General features: G+C 44.5%; 1 protein-coding gene across 1 annotated transcript in view; it reads left to right on the forward strand.

Annotated features, from left to right (window-relative positions):
• The first annotated feature begins 189 nt into the window (after positions 1-189).
• Positions 190-18,093, forward strand: part of RAB10 (RAB10, member RAS oncogene family) — a 72,553-nt gene continuing 54,649 nt past the window's right edge. Inside the window, exon 1 of the mRNA XM_084624502.1 lies at positions 190-468. Coding sequence (XP_084480628.1) covers positions 342-468 — 127 coding nt within the window. The 5' untranslated portion in view covers positions 190-341. The remainder of the gene's footprint in view (positions 469-18,093) is intronic.

Raw genomic sequence — 18,093 nt, forward strand, 5'->3', positions numbered from 1 at the left:
GGGACTGGGAGTCCGCGGGCGCCGGAGCCGGGCGCGGAGGGAATGCGGCCAGGGGCAGCCGTCGGCGCAGCGTCCCCGTGAGCAGCGCGGGAGCCGCCGCCGCCGCCGCCTGCCCGGCCTGAGAGCGCGAGGAGCGTCCGCCCCCCGCCGCGCAGGGCAGGGGCAGCCCCGCCAGGGAAGCCATTTTGTGCCGCCCCGGCCGCCCCCTCCCCCACCGGCCGCCGGGCCGCCGCCCTGCCGGGCCGCCCCGGCTCCCTACTGCACAGGCCCGCGGGGCCCCTGAGTGAGAGCGGCCCAGGCGGGGACGGGGGAGCCCGCAGCGGGCGGCGGCCGCACTCCCCATGGCGAAGAAAACGTACGACCTGCTCTTCAAGCTGCTGCTGATCGGGGACTCCGGGGTCGGCAAGACCTGCGTGCTCTTCCGCTTCTCCGACGATGCCTTCAACACCACCTTCATCTCCACCATCGGTGAGTGAGCGGGGGCCCCCTCCCCCTTCCTCTCCGCCCTCGGGGAGGGACGGGAGGACCCCCCCCTGTCCCCCCCTGCCCCTTCATCTCCGCCTTCCGGGGAGCCTGATTCTCACCGGGGCGCGGGGAGAGGGAGGCTGCGTCCTCCCCTTCGTCTCCGCGGCCCTTGGTGGGCGAGCGGGGCCTGCCGCACCGACCCCCACCCGCCCTGCCTCGCCTGCTAGGGGGTGACTGGGACACCGACCCCCACATTCATCTCGGCCACCCGTGAGCGAGCAGCGGAGCCTTCTGTCCTCAAGGCACCCTGCCCCGTTGACCTGATCACGTCTCCCTTCCACCCCAACCGCACGCATCTTGCCGCTATCCATTGGTTTGCCCCGTTATGTCTCCTGCCATCGTTATTCGGGTGAGATCCTTCCTTAATCTCCACCGTTGGAGCGTGCTTGCAGAGAGACTTGGCCCACTCCCCTCCCAGGGGTGATTACACTTCCTTATGTGCATCCCAGTGCCAGGTTCATCTCCAGCATCTGTGAATAACCTTTGGAAATCTCCTTACCCCCCTGGGAACCTAACTCTCTCTCTCTCTCTCTCTCACCCCCAACATCCTTTTCACTAGTGGCTGGTAAGACTAGGTGAATTCTGGGGAGACCCACTGTTTCTCTATGATGCCATCCTCACTCTGTTGTTAGTGGGTGAGCCCCCTGGAAGTCCTGTCAGCAGCACACACTATTCCTTCCAGGAGAATTCTGTGCCACTGCGCAATGCAGAATTTGCACAGAAATAATGTTCCCTGCAGAATTCTGTTTTTTTCCTGATGAATTTGTGGTTTCCACTTAAATGCTCCTTTGGTGGAAATTACAAATTCCAGTCCCGGGCGCGGTGGGGCAACATTTCCTCAATCTATTGTTGTCTGTATTGGTACAGACCACACTTCTGACAGGTATTTTGAAATACATTACCAAAATAATTGAAACTGATGTGATTTTTATTGTGTTGTTTTGACAAAATATACGGATTTTGCAGAATGTTTAATTGATGCAGAATTCCCCCAGGAGTAACCCTATGCCTGTATCTGAGTGTACAAACCCTCCCTCAAAATGGCTTTCATATCCATTCTTAAGGAAAAGAGGTGTGTTCTGAGATCTTCCCTCCCCATCTCGCTGTGCTCTTGACCAGATCTTGACCTCAAGACACTTCCCCATTAAACAGGTTTCATTATGGAATTTTTTTTTTTCTTTCCCGTGATCATCAACTGCATGTACTGTCTTGGGCTGAATGCGTGATCCTCTTTGATCAGCTGTACAACAGGACCGCTACTGTATCTGCCATACCACATGCAGCAGAAGTTAATTGATTCAGAAGTTCGGTCTTGGAAATTAGACTGTTTGGATTGGATTGGATTAAGCTCTGTAGGGCTTAGTGTGCAGACTTGAGTGACTGGCAGCACTGCTGCTCTTCTAAGGCAGGGAAGCATAGTACCAGTCATTCAAACATGAAGTATGAATAGTGGTAGCTATAAGTGTAGTTAGGCACCACTGTTCTGTTATGTTGTTAAGTCTGCTATATCTCTAATCAATCAAAGCTCAGATGTGGCCCTAAAAGTCCCACAAGAAATGGTGCTTTCTTAATCATTGAAGTTTGTGTAATTTAGGAAGGTATATTTGGTATTTAAGATTCCTAAGTAGCTACGGATAGTTGAGATGTACATGGTGGTTAGGCAGCAACTCAAGTGTCTTGGCCTGAAGCTCTTAGCTGCTTTATTTTTATAGCCCATGTTCCCACTCAAACTTTCATAACACCTCATCCAAGGAAAGTAGAATTGTTCAGTGCTGTGTTTTATTTCATTACAAGGGTCATAATTTAATTATTTAACCCATATTTGTCACTTGATATGCATTTGTCTGAGTTTCCATTGGACTAAGCATTGGTTGCTTTCCCTGGTGGTGGAAAATGGAGTTTTGTTTAGTCTGTGTTTCAAGTTCAAGCCCTTTAATGTTCAATTTAAGGAATTGGTGGTATGTAGTGGTGATACTGTCCTAGTCATGCCACAGAGAATATGCATTATTAACACAATGTTTAGGCATTTATAAGTAAGATTCTAAACTGGTCGAAGCCTTATGAGTAGCTTGAGTATAGGCAAAAGTTTATCCTTGGAAGCAAATTGTCAGTTTTGAGGTACTGGAGATTAATAGTGTTGGGCTCTCTTGTGCTTCTGTCTACACCAGGAGTGGGCAAACTATGGCCCGGGGGCCCCATCTGGCCCTCCAGACGTTTTAATTTGGCCCTCGAGCGCCTGCCAGGAAGTGGGGTCCAGGGCTTGCTCCAGATGGGGAGCAGGGTCAGCGTCTTGCCCCACTTTGCACGGCTTCCAGAAGCAGCAGCATGTCCCACTCTCCGGCTCCTACACATAGGGGCAGCCAGGGGATTCCACACACTGCCCCTGCCCCAAGCACCGCCCCTGCAGCTCCCATTTTCTGGGAACTGCAGCCAATGGGAGCTGCAGGGGCGGTGCCTGCAGACAAGGCAGCATGCAGAGCTGCCTGCACGCAGCTCCGTCTAGGAGCCGGAGGGGGGACATGCCGCTATTTCTGGGAGCTGCTTGAGGTAAGAGCTGCCCAGAGCCTGACGCTCTACCATGCCCCAGCCCTCATCCCCCTCCCGCCCTCTGAACTCCTCTGTCCCAGCCTGGAGCACCCTCCTGCACTCGCAACCCCTCAGCCCCACCCCAGAGCGTGTGTCCCCAGCTGGAGCCCACCTGCACCCCAACCTTCAATTTCATGAGCATTCATGGCCCGCCATACAATTTCCATACCCAGATGTGGCCCTTGGGCCAAAAAGTTTGCCCACCCCTGGTCTATACCATAGCTATGTTCTAGAGTCCATGGATGGGATTTTTTAAGTGTGCCTGGAGTGACTTAGGCACATCTAGAGTCTACGGACAGGATTTTCCAGAACATAGCGATTGTGCAGACTGAGAAGCATAAATCCCATTGGAAGTTAATAGGACATGTGTTCCTATCACTTGGGTGCTACTGAAAATCCTACACTATGTATCTAATTTGTGCTCCTGGAATGCATAAAACAGTGATTTTTTTTAGAACAAAATCCAACTCCAATGAATTGATGTGTTGTCTCAAAGCTAATGTGAACTAATAATCCAGGTTTTATTTGGCATTCAGAACTTCCTTTATGACCATGTGAGATTCTCAAATTGGTCTGTAGAATAGTTGCTAATGGATTGTGAAAAGCTGTCTTGTTACATAGTGCTGGCTTCTGACTGCTAAATTGTGTAAAGATGGCTGAAAATACATTTTCCATCTAAGAAACTTTTATTTACTGCTTGATTGTTATGAAATCATGAAAGGGATGCACTTTGAATGAATGCAAATAGAGTAGGAGTGGAACATGCAACTCCTCTTAAGATGTGGCCCACCCATACTATGGAAAAACCTAAGGTACATTAAAACATTGGTCCTCTTGCACTTGCCTAAGCGCTACTCTGAAGGGTGAATTGTTGACATATAAAATGGCTGAGTAATCTGTCTGAAAATGGATTATCACGCACTAACACTTTCAATTGTAGATCCTAGGCCTTGCCTGCACTAAAGACTCTCTGAAAATCTTCTCCATTGGTATAATACTGGTGTAGAGCCCACAAGTGTTTGACAGATCTATATGACATGGTGGTTATGATGATGTCAGCCTCTATGTGAGAACTTCTGCTGGTAGCACGAGAGGTGCTGTACCAGTTCTGCAGCAATGGTGGGAGACTTTCAGCAAAGCTCAGTGCAGATGCAGCCTTTGACATGGTTCAATAAGGAAGTAACAAGTGCGTTCCCAGTTTGTATCGATTTAGTAAGGTGAACTATAGCTTATTTACCTACTTAAATTATATCAGAGCCGTATCATATTTAAGAGTGGATAAAACATGGTTGCCGGTAGCTAACTGACTATAATTTGGTATACTTTATTGCTTTTAGCAACTAACTACAAAGCACTCACTTTAGTTCATTCTTGAAACATTAGTTGAACTTTTGTGTATATGTGAAAGACTTTATTACCATGGCTAGAGGTGCTATAAATAAGCTCTCCTGCAGAATCCCTAGGTCGTCATAACCTCCCTGAATAGAGCAGGGAATCTATCTTCAAAAGCTTTGGGACTTATTTAAAGTAGACTGTGAATACCCTATGGGAGGGATAAAAATCTGTCATAAAACACACTTTTTTTTTTTTAAACAGTCCCGTATTCTTTAGTGCTTGCATTTAGTGAAAAACTGCTTGGGTTCAGGGAGTAAAACGTGTTTATATCATGAGCATGGGCAAATAGATCTTGTGTCGGGTGGGTATGCTTTCATGCCAATTTTGGAAGGATGTCAGTGTTTCACAGAACGTAACATACAAAATTTGTGCTTAGGTGTCTAAATTGAATTGAAACAGTTATTCTGGTGCATGAGAACCTGTCTGTGAAACTGACCAGGTGTTTTTTATTATTATTTTTGCATTAGCAAACTGCACATAAACAAAAACTAAACTAGATCTGGGGAAAACCCTTGATTTTAATAATTTGATGCTAATGCAAGCAAACATAAGTATCCCCTTCTGAGTGCCTCTCAATTTTATCCAGACTAACAAATTTTTGTCATGGATCTTAATGAAAATGCTTCCCTTAATGTTCTCTTCTTCCTCTCTGCATTATTTGTAGTGAGGGGAGTTTCCTAAAAGGCTCCATTTATCTTAAGAAACCATATCTCCAGTTTAAGTGATGATAGAGGTAAACGTGTATTAAACTACACCAGGAAAACTAAATCATAGTACTGATTGTTCCAAATCTAAAGCATTAGGCAGTGTACAAAATTGTACTCCACATAACACCATTCTTTAATCTGTACTCCTTGAAGTAGCTGTATTTTATGAGTATGGAGTACTTGTCTTTTCATAGAAGATACTGAGTGAAAACTAAACAAGTAGCTCGCTTTAAGGTCCATTCCAAAATTGTCAAGCATCTTCTTTGGTGTCAAGCTAAGCTTTGGTCAGAATTTGTATCTAGACGAAATGAGTCCTGGATATCAAAATCAAACTAGCATAATGATTTCTCCCCCCCCCCCCCCCCCGGTCTTAGGTTTCTTATCCCCCTCGTGGCTCTAAGCACTTGTGAGGGAAGGGCCCCGTGAAGGAAGGAACCAGTGGTAACTTCATTTTGATTGTAGTTGAGCAGTTTCATATGGAGATTGCTCTGAATTCTGGGAAACAGTAAATTGTCTCCAGGGTCCGGAAATTTAAGTACCATTGGAACACGTGTCCCCAGTTTGAGGTTTACTGACCTTGTATCTGCCCTTTCATATTAACATGCTCGCTCAGCTTCCATCTCTTCGTTTCAGTCAAACAAATCCACATTTGCTAACCATACTCAAATGACACTGAGCTCATGGGAAGGAGCGTCTCTTAAGGTTTGTCCACAAGGAAACTTCAACAGTATGACTGCTAGTAAGTACATCACTTTGTAGCTATACTGACATAACTCCCAGAGTAAAGATTCTTGTTACAAAGTAACTGCACATGTTATGATGCCATAGTTCCCTGTGTAGACAAACGCCTAAGCCTGCCACTCTGAATTCAGTTGCCTTCTGTTGATTGTAGACTATCTCATCTCTCCAGTTGCTAATGCCTCTATTAATTCCTTATGCTCTTTAGGTCAGGGGTGTCAAATTTATGCAGAGGAGAGGGCTGTATTCTGTTTTGTTATGGTCCATGGCCCAAGTTACAAATTGAAGACTTGCATGCTATCCACAAGGCACAGTGGAATGCCCACTGATTTCTTTAGGAGGCTTTCACAGACATTGATGGTGGAGTATATGGCCTTTATTTAGTTACTGTGTCTGATTTGTTCAGTGCCTTGTTATGAGGATAACCTACTTCCCTTTAGGCCCACTGCTGTTTTCCTTCCTCATCCTTTTATCCCCCTTTTTGATATCTTTGAGTATCCCCTGTTCTCCTGATTTCCCTCCCTGCAGCAGTTCCAACCTGCCTTATCTCCATTCAAATTATATAGTAAACATCGCAAAAAGAAAAGGAGTACTTGTGCCACCTTAGAGACTAACAAATTTATTTGAGCATAAGCTTTCGTGAGCTACCGCTCACTTCATTGGATGCATTCAGAATGCATCCAATGAAGTGAGCGGTAGCTCACGAAAGCTTATGCTCAAATAAATTTGTTAGTCTCTAAGGTGGCACAAGTACTCCTTTTCTTTTTGCGAATACAGACTAACAAGGCTGCTACTTTGAAACCCATAGTAAACATTGTCATTCAGCAGTTGTTGGGCTCTATCAGGTTGACATCCCGCTGGAGAGCTCACAGTTCTGAGGTGTTGTTTCAGGCTCTCTGCAGACCTAGTCAGATATCACTGGTTTCAGAGTAGCAGCCGTGTTAGTCTGTATCCACAACAGATATCACTGTTATACCCAGTTCACATCTTGAAGGCTCTCAGCAGCCATGAGGGCCAAGACTCTGTTTGGAAAAACAAAAAACTCAGATTTTGGATATTCCAAATGTCATGTAGGCTGTAAGTTTGACACCCCTGCTCTAGGCTTGAAAATAATTTGTGGTGTTTTGTAATAGGCATAATGAGGAGCTTGGGCTCCTCACCTCAGTGTTTTTAGAGTAGTTATTACTTGAAATTAGAGCCTAATATTTATGAACTATCCAGCTTTCAGTAAACTTAAGTGGCAAGCTAAAGGAGCATCTAGTAAACCCTATTAAAAACTGACTGGATGGCTCCTGTTCAGGGTGGGGGAAAGAAGAGCCTGGTGCTGCAAGAACCCTTCCTTTGTGTGGAGAAACTTGGAGTAGAGGTTGCCATTAAGGATGTAAAATAGTAGAGTTAACCAGTAAGCATTAGTCTTACCGGTTAACAACCCACCCTAACAGTTAACCCCAGCTGCATCAGCCGGAGCAGCCGTGGCCAGAGCGGCCCTGGCCCCAGTGGTTAACTGGTTAAACGATATAATTTTAATTTAAATGGTTAACTTTTAAAAACAATATTTACGTCCCTAGTTGTCATGGGTCTGTAGTTTCGTGTTACATGTTTCTTTTGTGCATTTAGCCACAGATGTAGGGACCTTTTCTTTTCATGCCTGAAGAGCTTACTTGTGTTTCTCCCCCACTATCCTCCCCTGCCCACTTAGTAGTGGGTTAGTTAGATAACAGAAATAATTTAACCTACTCTATAGTTAAACTAGCTTGATCTTTGTTGGCACTGGGAGTACTAAGGCTGATCTAGATTTGAAAGACCTGGTCTAAGCAGTGTTTTGAGCCCCTCTACTTGGAGCTGTCTAACTTGCTTCGGGGGGCTTTCTGCCCTGACCAGTGCTCAGACCTAAGCACCAACACCTTGGGATCCATACCATTAGGACGTGCTTGTGATGGAGGCCTTACAATCCAGGACCCTTGTTCTGCCTTCGGATTAACAGCCAGTTCTGAGGATATCGAAGCAACTGAACCCAGCACTGGTAGCACCAAAACATGTACCAGCCTTTCTGTAGCCCATTCCAGTTCAGAGGAAGGGTCTACTTCTAGAAGGAAGATCTGGGAAAGGGATGCAGGTTCTGGAACCTCCATGTGCCAAAGCATTGATTGGCATGGGGCGAAAAATGCTGCTAGGCGGTATCTGATTTTTGCAGTGTACCCATCTGGCACAAGGAGTTTCTTCAATATTAAAATCTGCCTTTTGCCAAGAGTATGTGGGAAGTGTGTGCGCCTTGGTATCTAGGACACTCTGGGCCCAAGCCTTGAGCTTCAGAAACCTTCTAAAAAAGCTGGGTCTGTTGGGACCACACACATGCATCCATTGTGACAGGGGTCATAGCTGAAGTTAAGGGCTGTGTGGTCCAATAACTTCAGTCCCTATTCTATAAAATTATGCGTGTGGAGGAGGCAGAGACCTTTTGTCTTAAGAATGTTGCTGATATAGTGAGGGTTGTCTCTGGAATAGAGCTTGGTACATATTTAAGTTTAAATAGCATGCTGACGACAATGTCAGAACTCTACAATGATTCCACCTCCAATTACTGATCTTTTTCTCTGAGTAAAAGGCAAACATCCTTTGTCATGCTTTCACGTTTTTCTTAAATGACTGCAGCAACTTCTATTTTCTTCTCCGGTAGATAGCAGTAGGTAGGAATGCATCTTTCTCCGTGTGCATGCTTGTATCCTTTTATTGAGATTTTTCTAGTGGCTGTATGGCCAACCAACATACGTTGCTGTCAGTGGTTTTTCCTCTTGTTTCTTCACTAGCAGTATCTTGCAGTGGACCAGTTTAGATCTGTCTGAAGGGGTGTAATCAGAGTAAAGTGTGTGTTTCAACTGCTCAGTTTGTGCTATACTGAATTTGATAGTATAAAATTTTGTAACCTGTGAAGTTCAAATCTTACACCTTTCTTTTTAGTGGCAAATTATCAACTGATCTCTGGTATGTCTTTGCATGTCATGATCAGAGTGCTTCTGAATGGCATTCTTGCTAAAGTTTCTGGAAGGTCTGGAACAGCAATTTAAATTGTCATTTTTAGTGGTGTTTTGGTGGTAAATGTCTTAGAGTCTAACTCTTCTGCTTTCCTGCTGCAGTAAACCAACTTTCAATAGTACATATGATGATGAATTTGAACAAAACTCTTTTTCTGCACTTGGTCAAATGAACACTGGTCACCTGTCCACAATATTGATCAGCAACTTTCACATTTACTATAGTTAGTATGAGACGGTGATGACCGAACAATGAGATGAACTAGCCAGTCTTAGATGATGTCGGATGCACACTTGGCAGACGATCCTAGATTGTAGCAAACCAAACCCTCATAATAGTTCATGATTCCTCCTGCTCCTATCAAAACATCACTGCAGTTGACTTCAACCTTTCTGCAATCACTAATTCCTCCTTCAGTTCCTCTTCTCCCCATCCCACCAGGCTTTCAGACAAATACATTGTTTGTGCAGATTCCCTAGGGGAACACACTGAAAATCCACTTTTTCATTTTTTTCTGAAATAAATGTTTCACAGCCTTGTTAATGGAACGGAAACATACTGTGTATTCCCTACTAAATAACCTTTAGCAGTCACTACGTGATTTCAGCCCATGCAATCAGAGACTAATCAAATCATTCCCAAATGGTAGAGGGTGAGAGAGACAAAATGCAGACTACACCAAGCCTGTTGAAGCAACATGTCAAGTCACAGGCCTACGAAATTAAGTTATGGAGCTGTAGTTGAGGTTTCTGGAAAGGAGGGTGCAAGCCATCAGAAGACAGGTATTGAAATGAAAGATAATATAGTGCTTCTGTGCCAAGGTTGAGTGGTGCCTGTTGGCCTTCTGGTGGACCTGGTGTTTGCCCTTTTCTTTAGGGACATGTCCACTTTTATGCTAAAGATCCTCCACTTCATTCAAGAGGCCAGAAGACTTCAATTATAAGAAACAATGAAGGATGATGTTTCAGACACATCTAGGCTGCAGCTGTTGGACAACATCTGATATCCTTATCCTTCTTAAATCCGTCCTTTGAAATCCAATTTGGTGACGTGTGCATGGGACTAGGGAATAATTTCGTAATTGGGCATTACTTCATGAGATGCTTATGATGGTATGAGTGTAATATAATATCTCATAGAAAGGTGACAGGGCCAGAAAGAGTGAGTTAACTCACAGACTGACCTGACCCATGGCCGAACTTTAGAGACTGGTTAGGAAGAAATGTAAATGAATATTGCTTTGAAATGCAAGCCTGTATTGTTAGAGATAGAAGAGTAGATGTGTGCTCAGATCTTGTGATGTAAGCAAACAAGTCTTGTCTAGGGCTATAGCTTTGATTCAAAGATCAAAAAAGGAATATTAACATTTAGGAAGATACTTGAGTGAAATAATATTATTGTCTGTCTCTTTGAAGGTTGTGATAACCTGTGTCTGAACTGGTTAATGGATAAATTATCCTGTGCTAATTGCCATGATGTTTGGAAGAAGGAAAGTTAAGCCTATTGTTTTGTCAGGCCAAAAGGCTGCAGGAAATGTATAAAAGCCTTGGGACACGATCCTTCTTCATCTCGGATCTGCTTTGGGTTTCAAGAGGGGGAAACCTTAAGCCATAAGGATTGAGATCCCCAGTCACTGACTGGAGTCACTCTGAATATGGACATTGGACTATAACCTATGGACTATTTCTAAAAGGACTTTTGGCAACTACAAGCTCATCTCCGCTATGTATCTGAACTTCAAGAATTGAATTCAAGTCTGTATGTATATTGATCTTTTAACGATCTCTCTCCTCTCCTTTTTAAATAAATTTTAGTTTAGTTAATAAGAATTGACTGTAAGCATGTATTTGGGGTAAGATCTAAGTTATTATTTGACCTAGGTCTGGGGCTTGGTCCTTTGGGGTCAGGAGAACCTTTTCTTTTATATGATGAAATGAGATTTTCAGAATTTATCATCATATGTTTGACATGTGCCTCTGGATGGAGGCCTGAGGCTGGGTACTTTAAGGGAACTGCATTATTTGGACGTCTGAGTAACCAGTGAGGTACTATAGAAGCTGTTTTGGCTGGCTTGGTGAATCTAAGTATTGGAATATCCACCAGCATTTGGGGTTTGTTTGCACCATTCTGTTTACAGTTCACCCTGATTGAGTGACCTCAGCTGGCTCCCACAGGCAGCATCGTCACAATGCTCAAATAGATTTGGTGCTAATATAAAAATGTATATTTCTTTAGTTTCTTGGTTTACATTGCTTAGCAACTCCTGTTTTTACACTTCTTTATTTTGAGCATCAGTAGTCTCTTGAATAAAGGTGTGACCTTCCTTTTCCCCAACAATATGGTTTTTATTGGCTTGAATAGAAATTAGGCAACATGTATTAACTACCATAACAGTAATGCATAGATGCTCCTTTCGTTGAGTGCAACAGGGTGTTCACTTTTTAACCATTCATGTTTTAAATAGAAGTCTCTTAATAGTTGCCCTCAGTGAGTAACTTTTCTGTCTTTAGAGGTTATGGTTAAAGCTGAAGTTTTTACTTGAAGGATTCCTTGACTTTTATGAATATCCATGGCTCCTGATATTTTGAGACCAATCAAAGATTCTAGTTAATTATGCTGGATCATCTGTTCCAGCTGTGACTAAGCAGATGAGATGGGACTTGTGTTGCTTAAACTGGGCACAACTTCAATAAGCAGATCTCCTAAATCAGTACTAGACCGGTGGTGCCCTCCTCAGGGAGCCAAAACCATAAGTCACTGTTGCTAAGGCAGAGAGGCAAGAGTGAACTCTGCAGGAGCTTAAACTTTGACAGCTTTGTGCCATGCCAATCTGTCTGCTTCACCAGCAGACACTTCTAGCCTAAACCCTGCCTTGCAGGCAACATTCAGTGTTCAAGTTCCCCTGAGGTCTTTCTGTAGTGTCCAGTCCCCTGCATTGGACACTCATAGAAATTAACCAGATCTGCTGTTTGCAAAGAAACTGCAGCCTGTTGCCTTAACTGAGGATGCACACCTTACTTTAATATAACAGCACTGACGTGGCTTATACTATAAGATTCAAGTGATACTAAGCAAGAGGAAAAGAATAAGTATGGTTAGTGACTAAGACCTGGTCTACACTACAAAATTAGGTCAATATAACTGCTACTCAGGTGTGAAAAAATCCCCTCCACCCATTCCAGGGATGCAGTTAAACTGACCTAACCCCCAGTGTTAGCACTAGGTCGACAGGAGAATTATCACGTTTCAGGGAGGTCGAGTACCTGTGCCAAGGGGAGAACCCTTCCCATCAGCATAGCTAGTATCTTCACCGAAGTGCTACAGTGGTGTCACTACAGCGTTGTAAGTGTAGATAAGCCCTAAAACTTAACTTTAGCAAGTTACAATCTTTGCTTAACCAGCTTTCTCACTTATTTCAAGCTACCAGCATCTCTAATAGCTCAGGCAGGAGCATCAGTTCAGAAGCAGAGTGATGATCCTTTTGTCCCTTAAGTGATGGATTCTAAGATGGCTCTTTGCTTCTGCTTATTTCCCAAAAGTCCTTATTTTGTCTCTAGAGTCTGGGTGACCCCATGGTTTTTCTTTGCTTGTTGACACCCCATCTCCTATTGACTCATGACTTCCATTGCTTTGGTTTTACAATACCTAATTCCCATTAGAGATGGGGGAAATAGCACTTTCCCTCCTGTCTGGTGGAGAACGTATTTCTCACTTTGTTTGGTTATACTCCAAAGCATGAAACAGCAAGTATCCATTTATCAATTGTATTCATCACCTGTCACCGGCTTTCGTAAAGATCTTACTCTGCACTTTTTTGTAGTACAGTAGTATTGAATATAATTGTCACAACACAATGCAGACTTAGGGAATCCATCATCAGTAGATGTTTGAAATAGCCATCTTGCTCTTCAGAGGCCTAGGTAATTCCTGCAACTAAAAGAAAAGGCTAGCAAAATAGCCCCTTACGAGGCAGGGGGAATAAAACTGATAAGGAAAGCATGAGACATGGAGTACACTGAACTCACTGCAGCTTCAGTGGATCCTCCAAATTGACTTTGTAGGACTGCCTTCACCACACTGATAAAAATCTATTGTGCTCCTAAATGGGCACTCCTCTGGGTGAGATTTGGAGCTTTGCCTCATTGGATCCAGATACTGAGATGGAATTTTGCCAAGGACCTTGGTTCCATGAGACGTCCTGGCAGAGTTACCTAGAATGTTGACCCGACTTGAGTCCTGACCCCACAAACAAACACTTTGACTTGTGTGGTGCTTTTTAACTGGAGTTGGTTGGCTTGTCAGGTAAAGGCTGCAGCTTGAGTTAGCACAAATTACCAGTTGAGAACACAACCACTCTATAGTTAAATGTTTTGCAGTGTGACCAGGCTAATTTAAGAGGAGTTTGTGATTTAATTCTAGAGTGAAGACATACCCCATTGTCAGTCTTAAGCCTGGTCTACACTGGGGGGATCGACCTAAGATACACAACTTCAGCTATGACGTATCTTAGGTTGACTTACCTCGTGTCCTCACGGTGTGGGGTCGACTGCCGCTGCTCCCCCGTGGACTCTGCTTCCGCCTCTTGCCGCAGTGGAGTTCGAGTCAATGGCAGAGCAATTGAGGATCGATGTATTGTGGGTAGTGTAGACGTACCAATACTGCTTGGGGTGTGCTGGCCGGCTCAAGAGCAAGTCTTGAAGCAGGGTTCTTTTAAGCTTCTCTTTTGGGAGGAGTAAAATTTTGAGGGAGCAATTTCTCTTGATATCTGTGGTCTGAAGTTTCTTATCACCACATCTGCTTAGGTCTTCTGGATTTTTCCAAAACCCTGATCCTGTGTGATGCAAAAAGGTCTGTGAAATGCTTATCTAGCCATGCCATGCTGTGGATTTATCTTGTTGGTGGAGGTGGTAGAGGGAACTAGGAGTACTCAAAGCTGCATGGTTCCTATCCGTGAATAGTCAGAGGGACTCAAATTTGCTAGAAATAACATTGGGTTTTCTGCACTGTTAAGTTAATGGGTTTTGACGGGGAATGAAATAGCAATGCTGTAATTTAGCCTACTGGAAAAACAGATGCATTGCTTTAAAGCAGTACTTTACTTCTGTAACTCTCTAGTATTTACCTACTTAATCTAATGTTTCAGCTATCAACATTTTCCAGAAATCAGCAGAGAATAGTGGACTGACTCTCACTTCAGCTTCTTGCCCTGATTGGCTTGTCAAATCAGGGGATATCAACTCATAATGCTGAAAAAGTATCACTGCCTTACAAAAGCTTGAGAGGCTACTCTGTACCTTAGCTAATTGTTTATACAAGACCACCAACTGAATATTCAACATGCCTTTGAGACTATGTTCAGACCCTCTGTACTGGATGCCGGTATAACTTCTACATTAAGGATATACTTCCACATGCATTCAACGGTGTATCCGTTTCTGTAAACTCTCTGTGGCTTTTCTAGTCAGTGTGGCACATACATGTGCACCGTCCCGTGCTTTAAAAATTAATGCTATGACTGTTAAAGTTGTTGAGATTCATATCCATTTATTTCTGGTCAAAGTGAAATATGCTGCCTTTAACACCTAGACGCTGCCATTCATTCTTTGAGGCCTATATTTGAAAGTTAAGATCTTGCTTTTAACTAGAAATGCCTTGCTCTAATACTGCAAATGTCCTCAAAAATGTTGAATAGGCCACAGAATCAATCTTGGACCCTAATCTAGAGAAGGAAGGCCTACAATCTAAACAATTAAAAAAAAAAAAACCCCAAAACCTACTACTTATAACTTAAGCTATGTTTTAGTCACAGGTATTTATAGTAAAAGTCAAAAAGAAAAGGAGTACTTGTGGCACCTTAGAGACTAACCAATTTATTTGAGCATGAGCTTTCGTGAGCTACAGCTCACTTCATCGGATGCATACCGTGGAAACTGCAGCAGACTTTATATACACACAGAGAATATGAAACAATACCTCCTCCCACCCCACTGTCCTGCTGGTAATAGCTTATCTAAAGTGATCATCAGGTTGTGCCATTTCCAGCACAAATCCAGGTTTTCTCACCCTCCCCCCCTCCCCCCCCACACACACACATTCACTCTCCTGCTGGTGATAGCCCATCCAAAGTGACAACTCTTTACACAATGTGCATGATAATCAAGTTGGGCCATTTCCTGCACAAATCCAGGTTCTCTCACCCCCCTCCCAAAAACCCCACACACAAACTCACTCTCCTGCTGGTAATAGCTCATCCAAACTGACCACTCTCCAAGTTTAAATCCAAGTTAAATCAGAACATCTGGGGGGGGGGGGTAGGAAAAAACAAGGGGAAATAGGCTACCTTGCATAATGACTTAGCCACTCCCAGTCTCTATTTAAGCCTAAATTAATAGTCTCCAATTTGCAAATGAATTCCAATTCAGCAGTTTCTCGCTGGAGTCTGGATTTGAAGTAAAAGTCCTGGGCTGTGAAATTTTGTTTACTGCCCGTGACCTGTCCATGACATCTACTACATATGCCTAAACCTTGGGGGTGGACGCGGCCCAGGGGTTGCTGGAGAGGGGGCTGGCGGGGCTGGGGCAGGCTCCTTACCTAGCTCCGCGTGCTGCCTTCACTCCTTCCCAAGCCCTGGTTCTGCATCTCCCATTGCTTGGGAACCACAGCCAATGGGAGATGCAGGGGCGGTGCCTGCAGGCAGAGGCAGCACATGGAGCTAGGAGCTATGGGATGAGAGTTCCTGTTGCCCTTCTGGGGAGCTCCCCACAGGTAAGCACTGCCCTGGACCCCCGGCCCTGAGGTGCCTCCCCAGCCCTGAGGTGCCCCCCCACCCCAAAAAACCCACCTGCTGCTGTGGACCTGAGACTGTCCCCACAGCAGCACGTGCAACTGGCTATGGGGCTGCTCAGGCAACTCCCGGGGCCAGCCACACCAGGCTGATGCAGAAGTCACAGAGGTCATGGAAAGTCACGGAATCCGTGACCTCCATGACAAACATAGAGCCTTACGTATAACTAAAGCAAAATAGACATTGTTCAGGTTCTCTAGCAGCAGGTAGTGTTTCTGTTTGCACATGTTCCTCCTTACTACTGGGGGACTTCTGCAACAAAAGCTTAACAATTCTGTGCACAATATTTCAAAATTCTGCATATTTTATTTGCCAGAACAACACAATATAATCACACCAGTTTCAATTATTTTGATAATTTATTTCAAAATACCTGTCAGCAATTATGCCTGAAACAATACAGACAAAGATTCAGGAAACGTTTTTTGACACCAGAGGCTTGGGGAAGTTGGGGTAACAGAGGAGCTGAGGGAGAGGGGAGTAGTTGCTGGGAAGGAGCCTGGGTGTGAACTTGGAGGGTGGTTGGTTGTGGATGGGGGAAGATGGAACAGGTTTTTTTGGATGGGGTGGGATTGTTATGAATCCTCCACCATGCAGACCCTGGCTGACCTCTAGCCTCTCTCATTCAGCCAGGCACATCTGTCCCCTCCCCCATGGTACTCTGCACCCCCACTCAGCCACACTCTCTCCCCCCATCCTCATGTGGCCCAGTATCCTCCTCCACCACCTCCTCCTCCCTGTCCCCATGTGGCTCTGTGATCCACCAGCATTCCCATGTGCCCCATGCTATATGTAACCCCCCCACACACACTTATCCCGTGCTTCCTGACCTAGCCCCACAGGCAGGGCGCTGTGAGGAAGGCAGCTTCTTTCTCTTCCCTATCTGTAGATGGGACTGCTCCTGCCTGGGAGTGGCTGCTCTCTGTTGTGGAACCATAGTGGCCCCTGGTGGGCAAAAGGAGTAAGTCGGCAGAATGTATTTTCTGTGTGTTGGGGGGAATTCTGCGTGCCACATTAATTATGCATGTGCACAGTGGCGTAAAATTCCCCCAGGGGTACCCTCCTCTAAGGGAATCTAAAAGACAGCTTTAAGTGTGTGTGTAGTAGGAAGAGAGCCTGACATTTGCTCAGCCTGACTTGCTAACTTTGCTTTATATCAGCAAAGCCTGCCCACTACTTCAGCTCAGGCCTCTGATGCAAGGGCTTCTCTCTCAGGCTCTCTTCCTACTATAGTTCCCCCACTTTGTCTTTTTATGGGGAGGGTGTTTACACCCATCGTCCCGGAAAAGCATAATGCGTGCACTGAAGATGACTCAGAGGGGGCTAACCACTGTTTCAGGAGGCCGTGCAACAAAGACCGCAAAATTGTATTTAAAGTGTCAATCAGCCTGAACTGTCTGAAGGGCGTTCATTTTGATCCAATGGTCTGACATGAACCATTAACCAAGAGGGCAAATTTTGCTGAGAGGTTTGAAGGACTGGGTCCTGCCAGGGTCTCCATAAGAGAAATTGTAGGGGACACCTGGTAAGCTTAAGCAAGTGTAGACTGTTGTATTATGATTTCTCTAATGCTTATGTCCTAAAGTAAATGTACTGTGCATCATGAAGGCTGTATGGTCATTTCTCCACTGACTTACTGCTGTCGTAAATGAAAACGTAGGCTAGCAATACAGCAGTTGGGGCAGCTATCTACAACACTGTGCTGCTGCAGTTCAAGCTGGTAATGAAACAAGCTTTGATATTAAGCTTCAAAGGAGTAATGAACATTAAGTGTGTTTTTAAAAAAAAAAATCTGTTAATCTTCAAATTATGGTGGTTGCTGTGTTGGCAATGTTGTCCTTACTAAGGTAAACAAGTTGAATACTTTTTTAAAGCTATGCTGTCAGTCTAGGTGGCTTAAACTAGCTAGGGTACCCTCTCACAAATAACTTTCATTTTATATTTGACTTGTATCCTGAGGCCAGAATTAGTGTTAGTTTAGGTAGCAGCAACAGATATTTTCTGTGCTCTGCCAAAAGCATTAATTCTGTTAAGTTACTTTCATATTGTGTGCCATATTCACTCTTTGGTTAACCAGTTCAACTTGTATATTAGGTGCCTTGAGAGGCACATGAAAACTAATGACCGGTTTCAGAGTAACAGCCGTGTTAATCTGTATTCGCAAAAAGAAAAGGAGTACTTGTGCCACCGTAGAGACTAACCAATTTATTTGAGCATAAGCTTTCGTGAGCTACGTGTTGAATCCAATGAAGTGAGCTGTAGCTC

The sequence above is a fragment of the Lepidochelys olivacea genome, assembly GCF_965140295.1.
Source record: "Lepidochelys olivacea isolate rLepOli2 genome assembly, chromosome: 3".
Lineage (NCBI taxonomy): Eukaryota > Metazoa > Chordata > Testudines > Cheloniidae > Lepidochelys > Lepidochelys olivacea.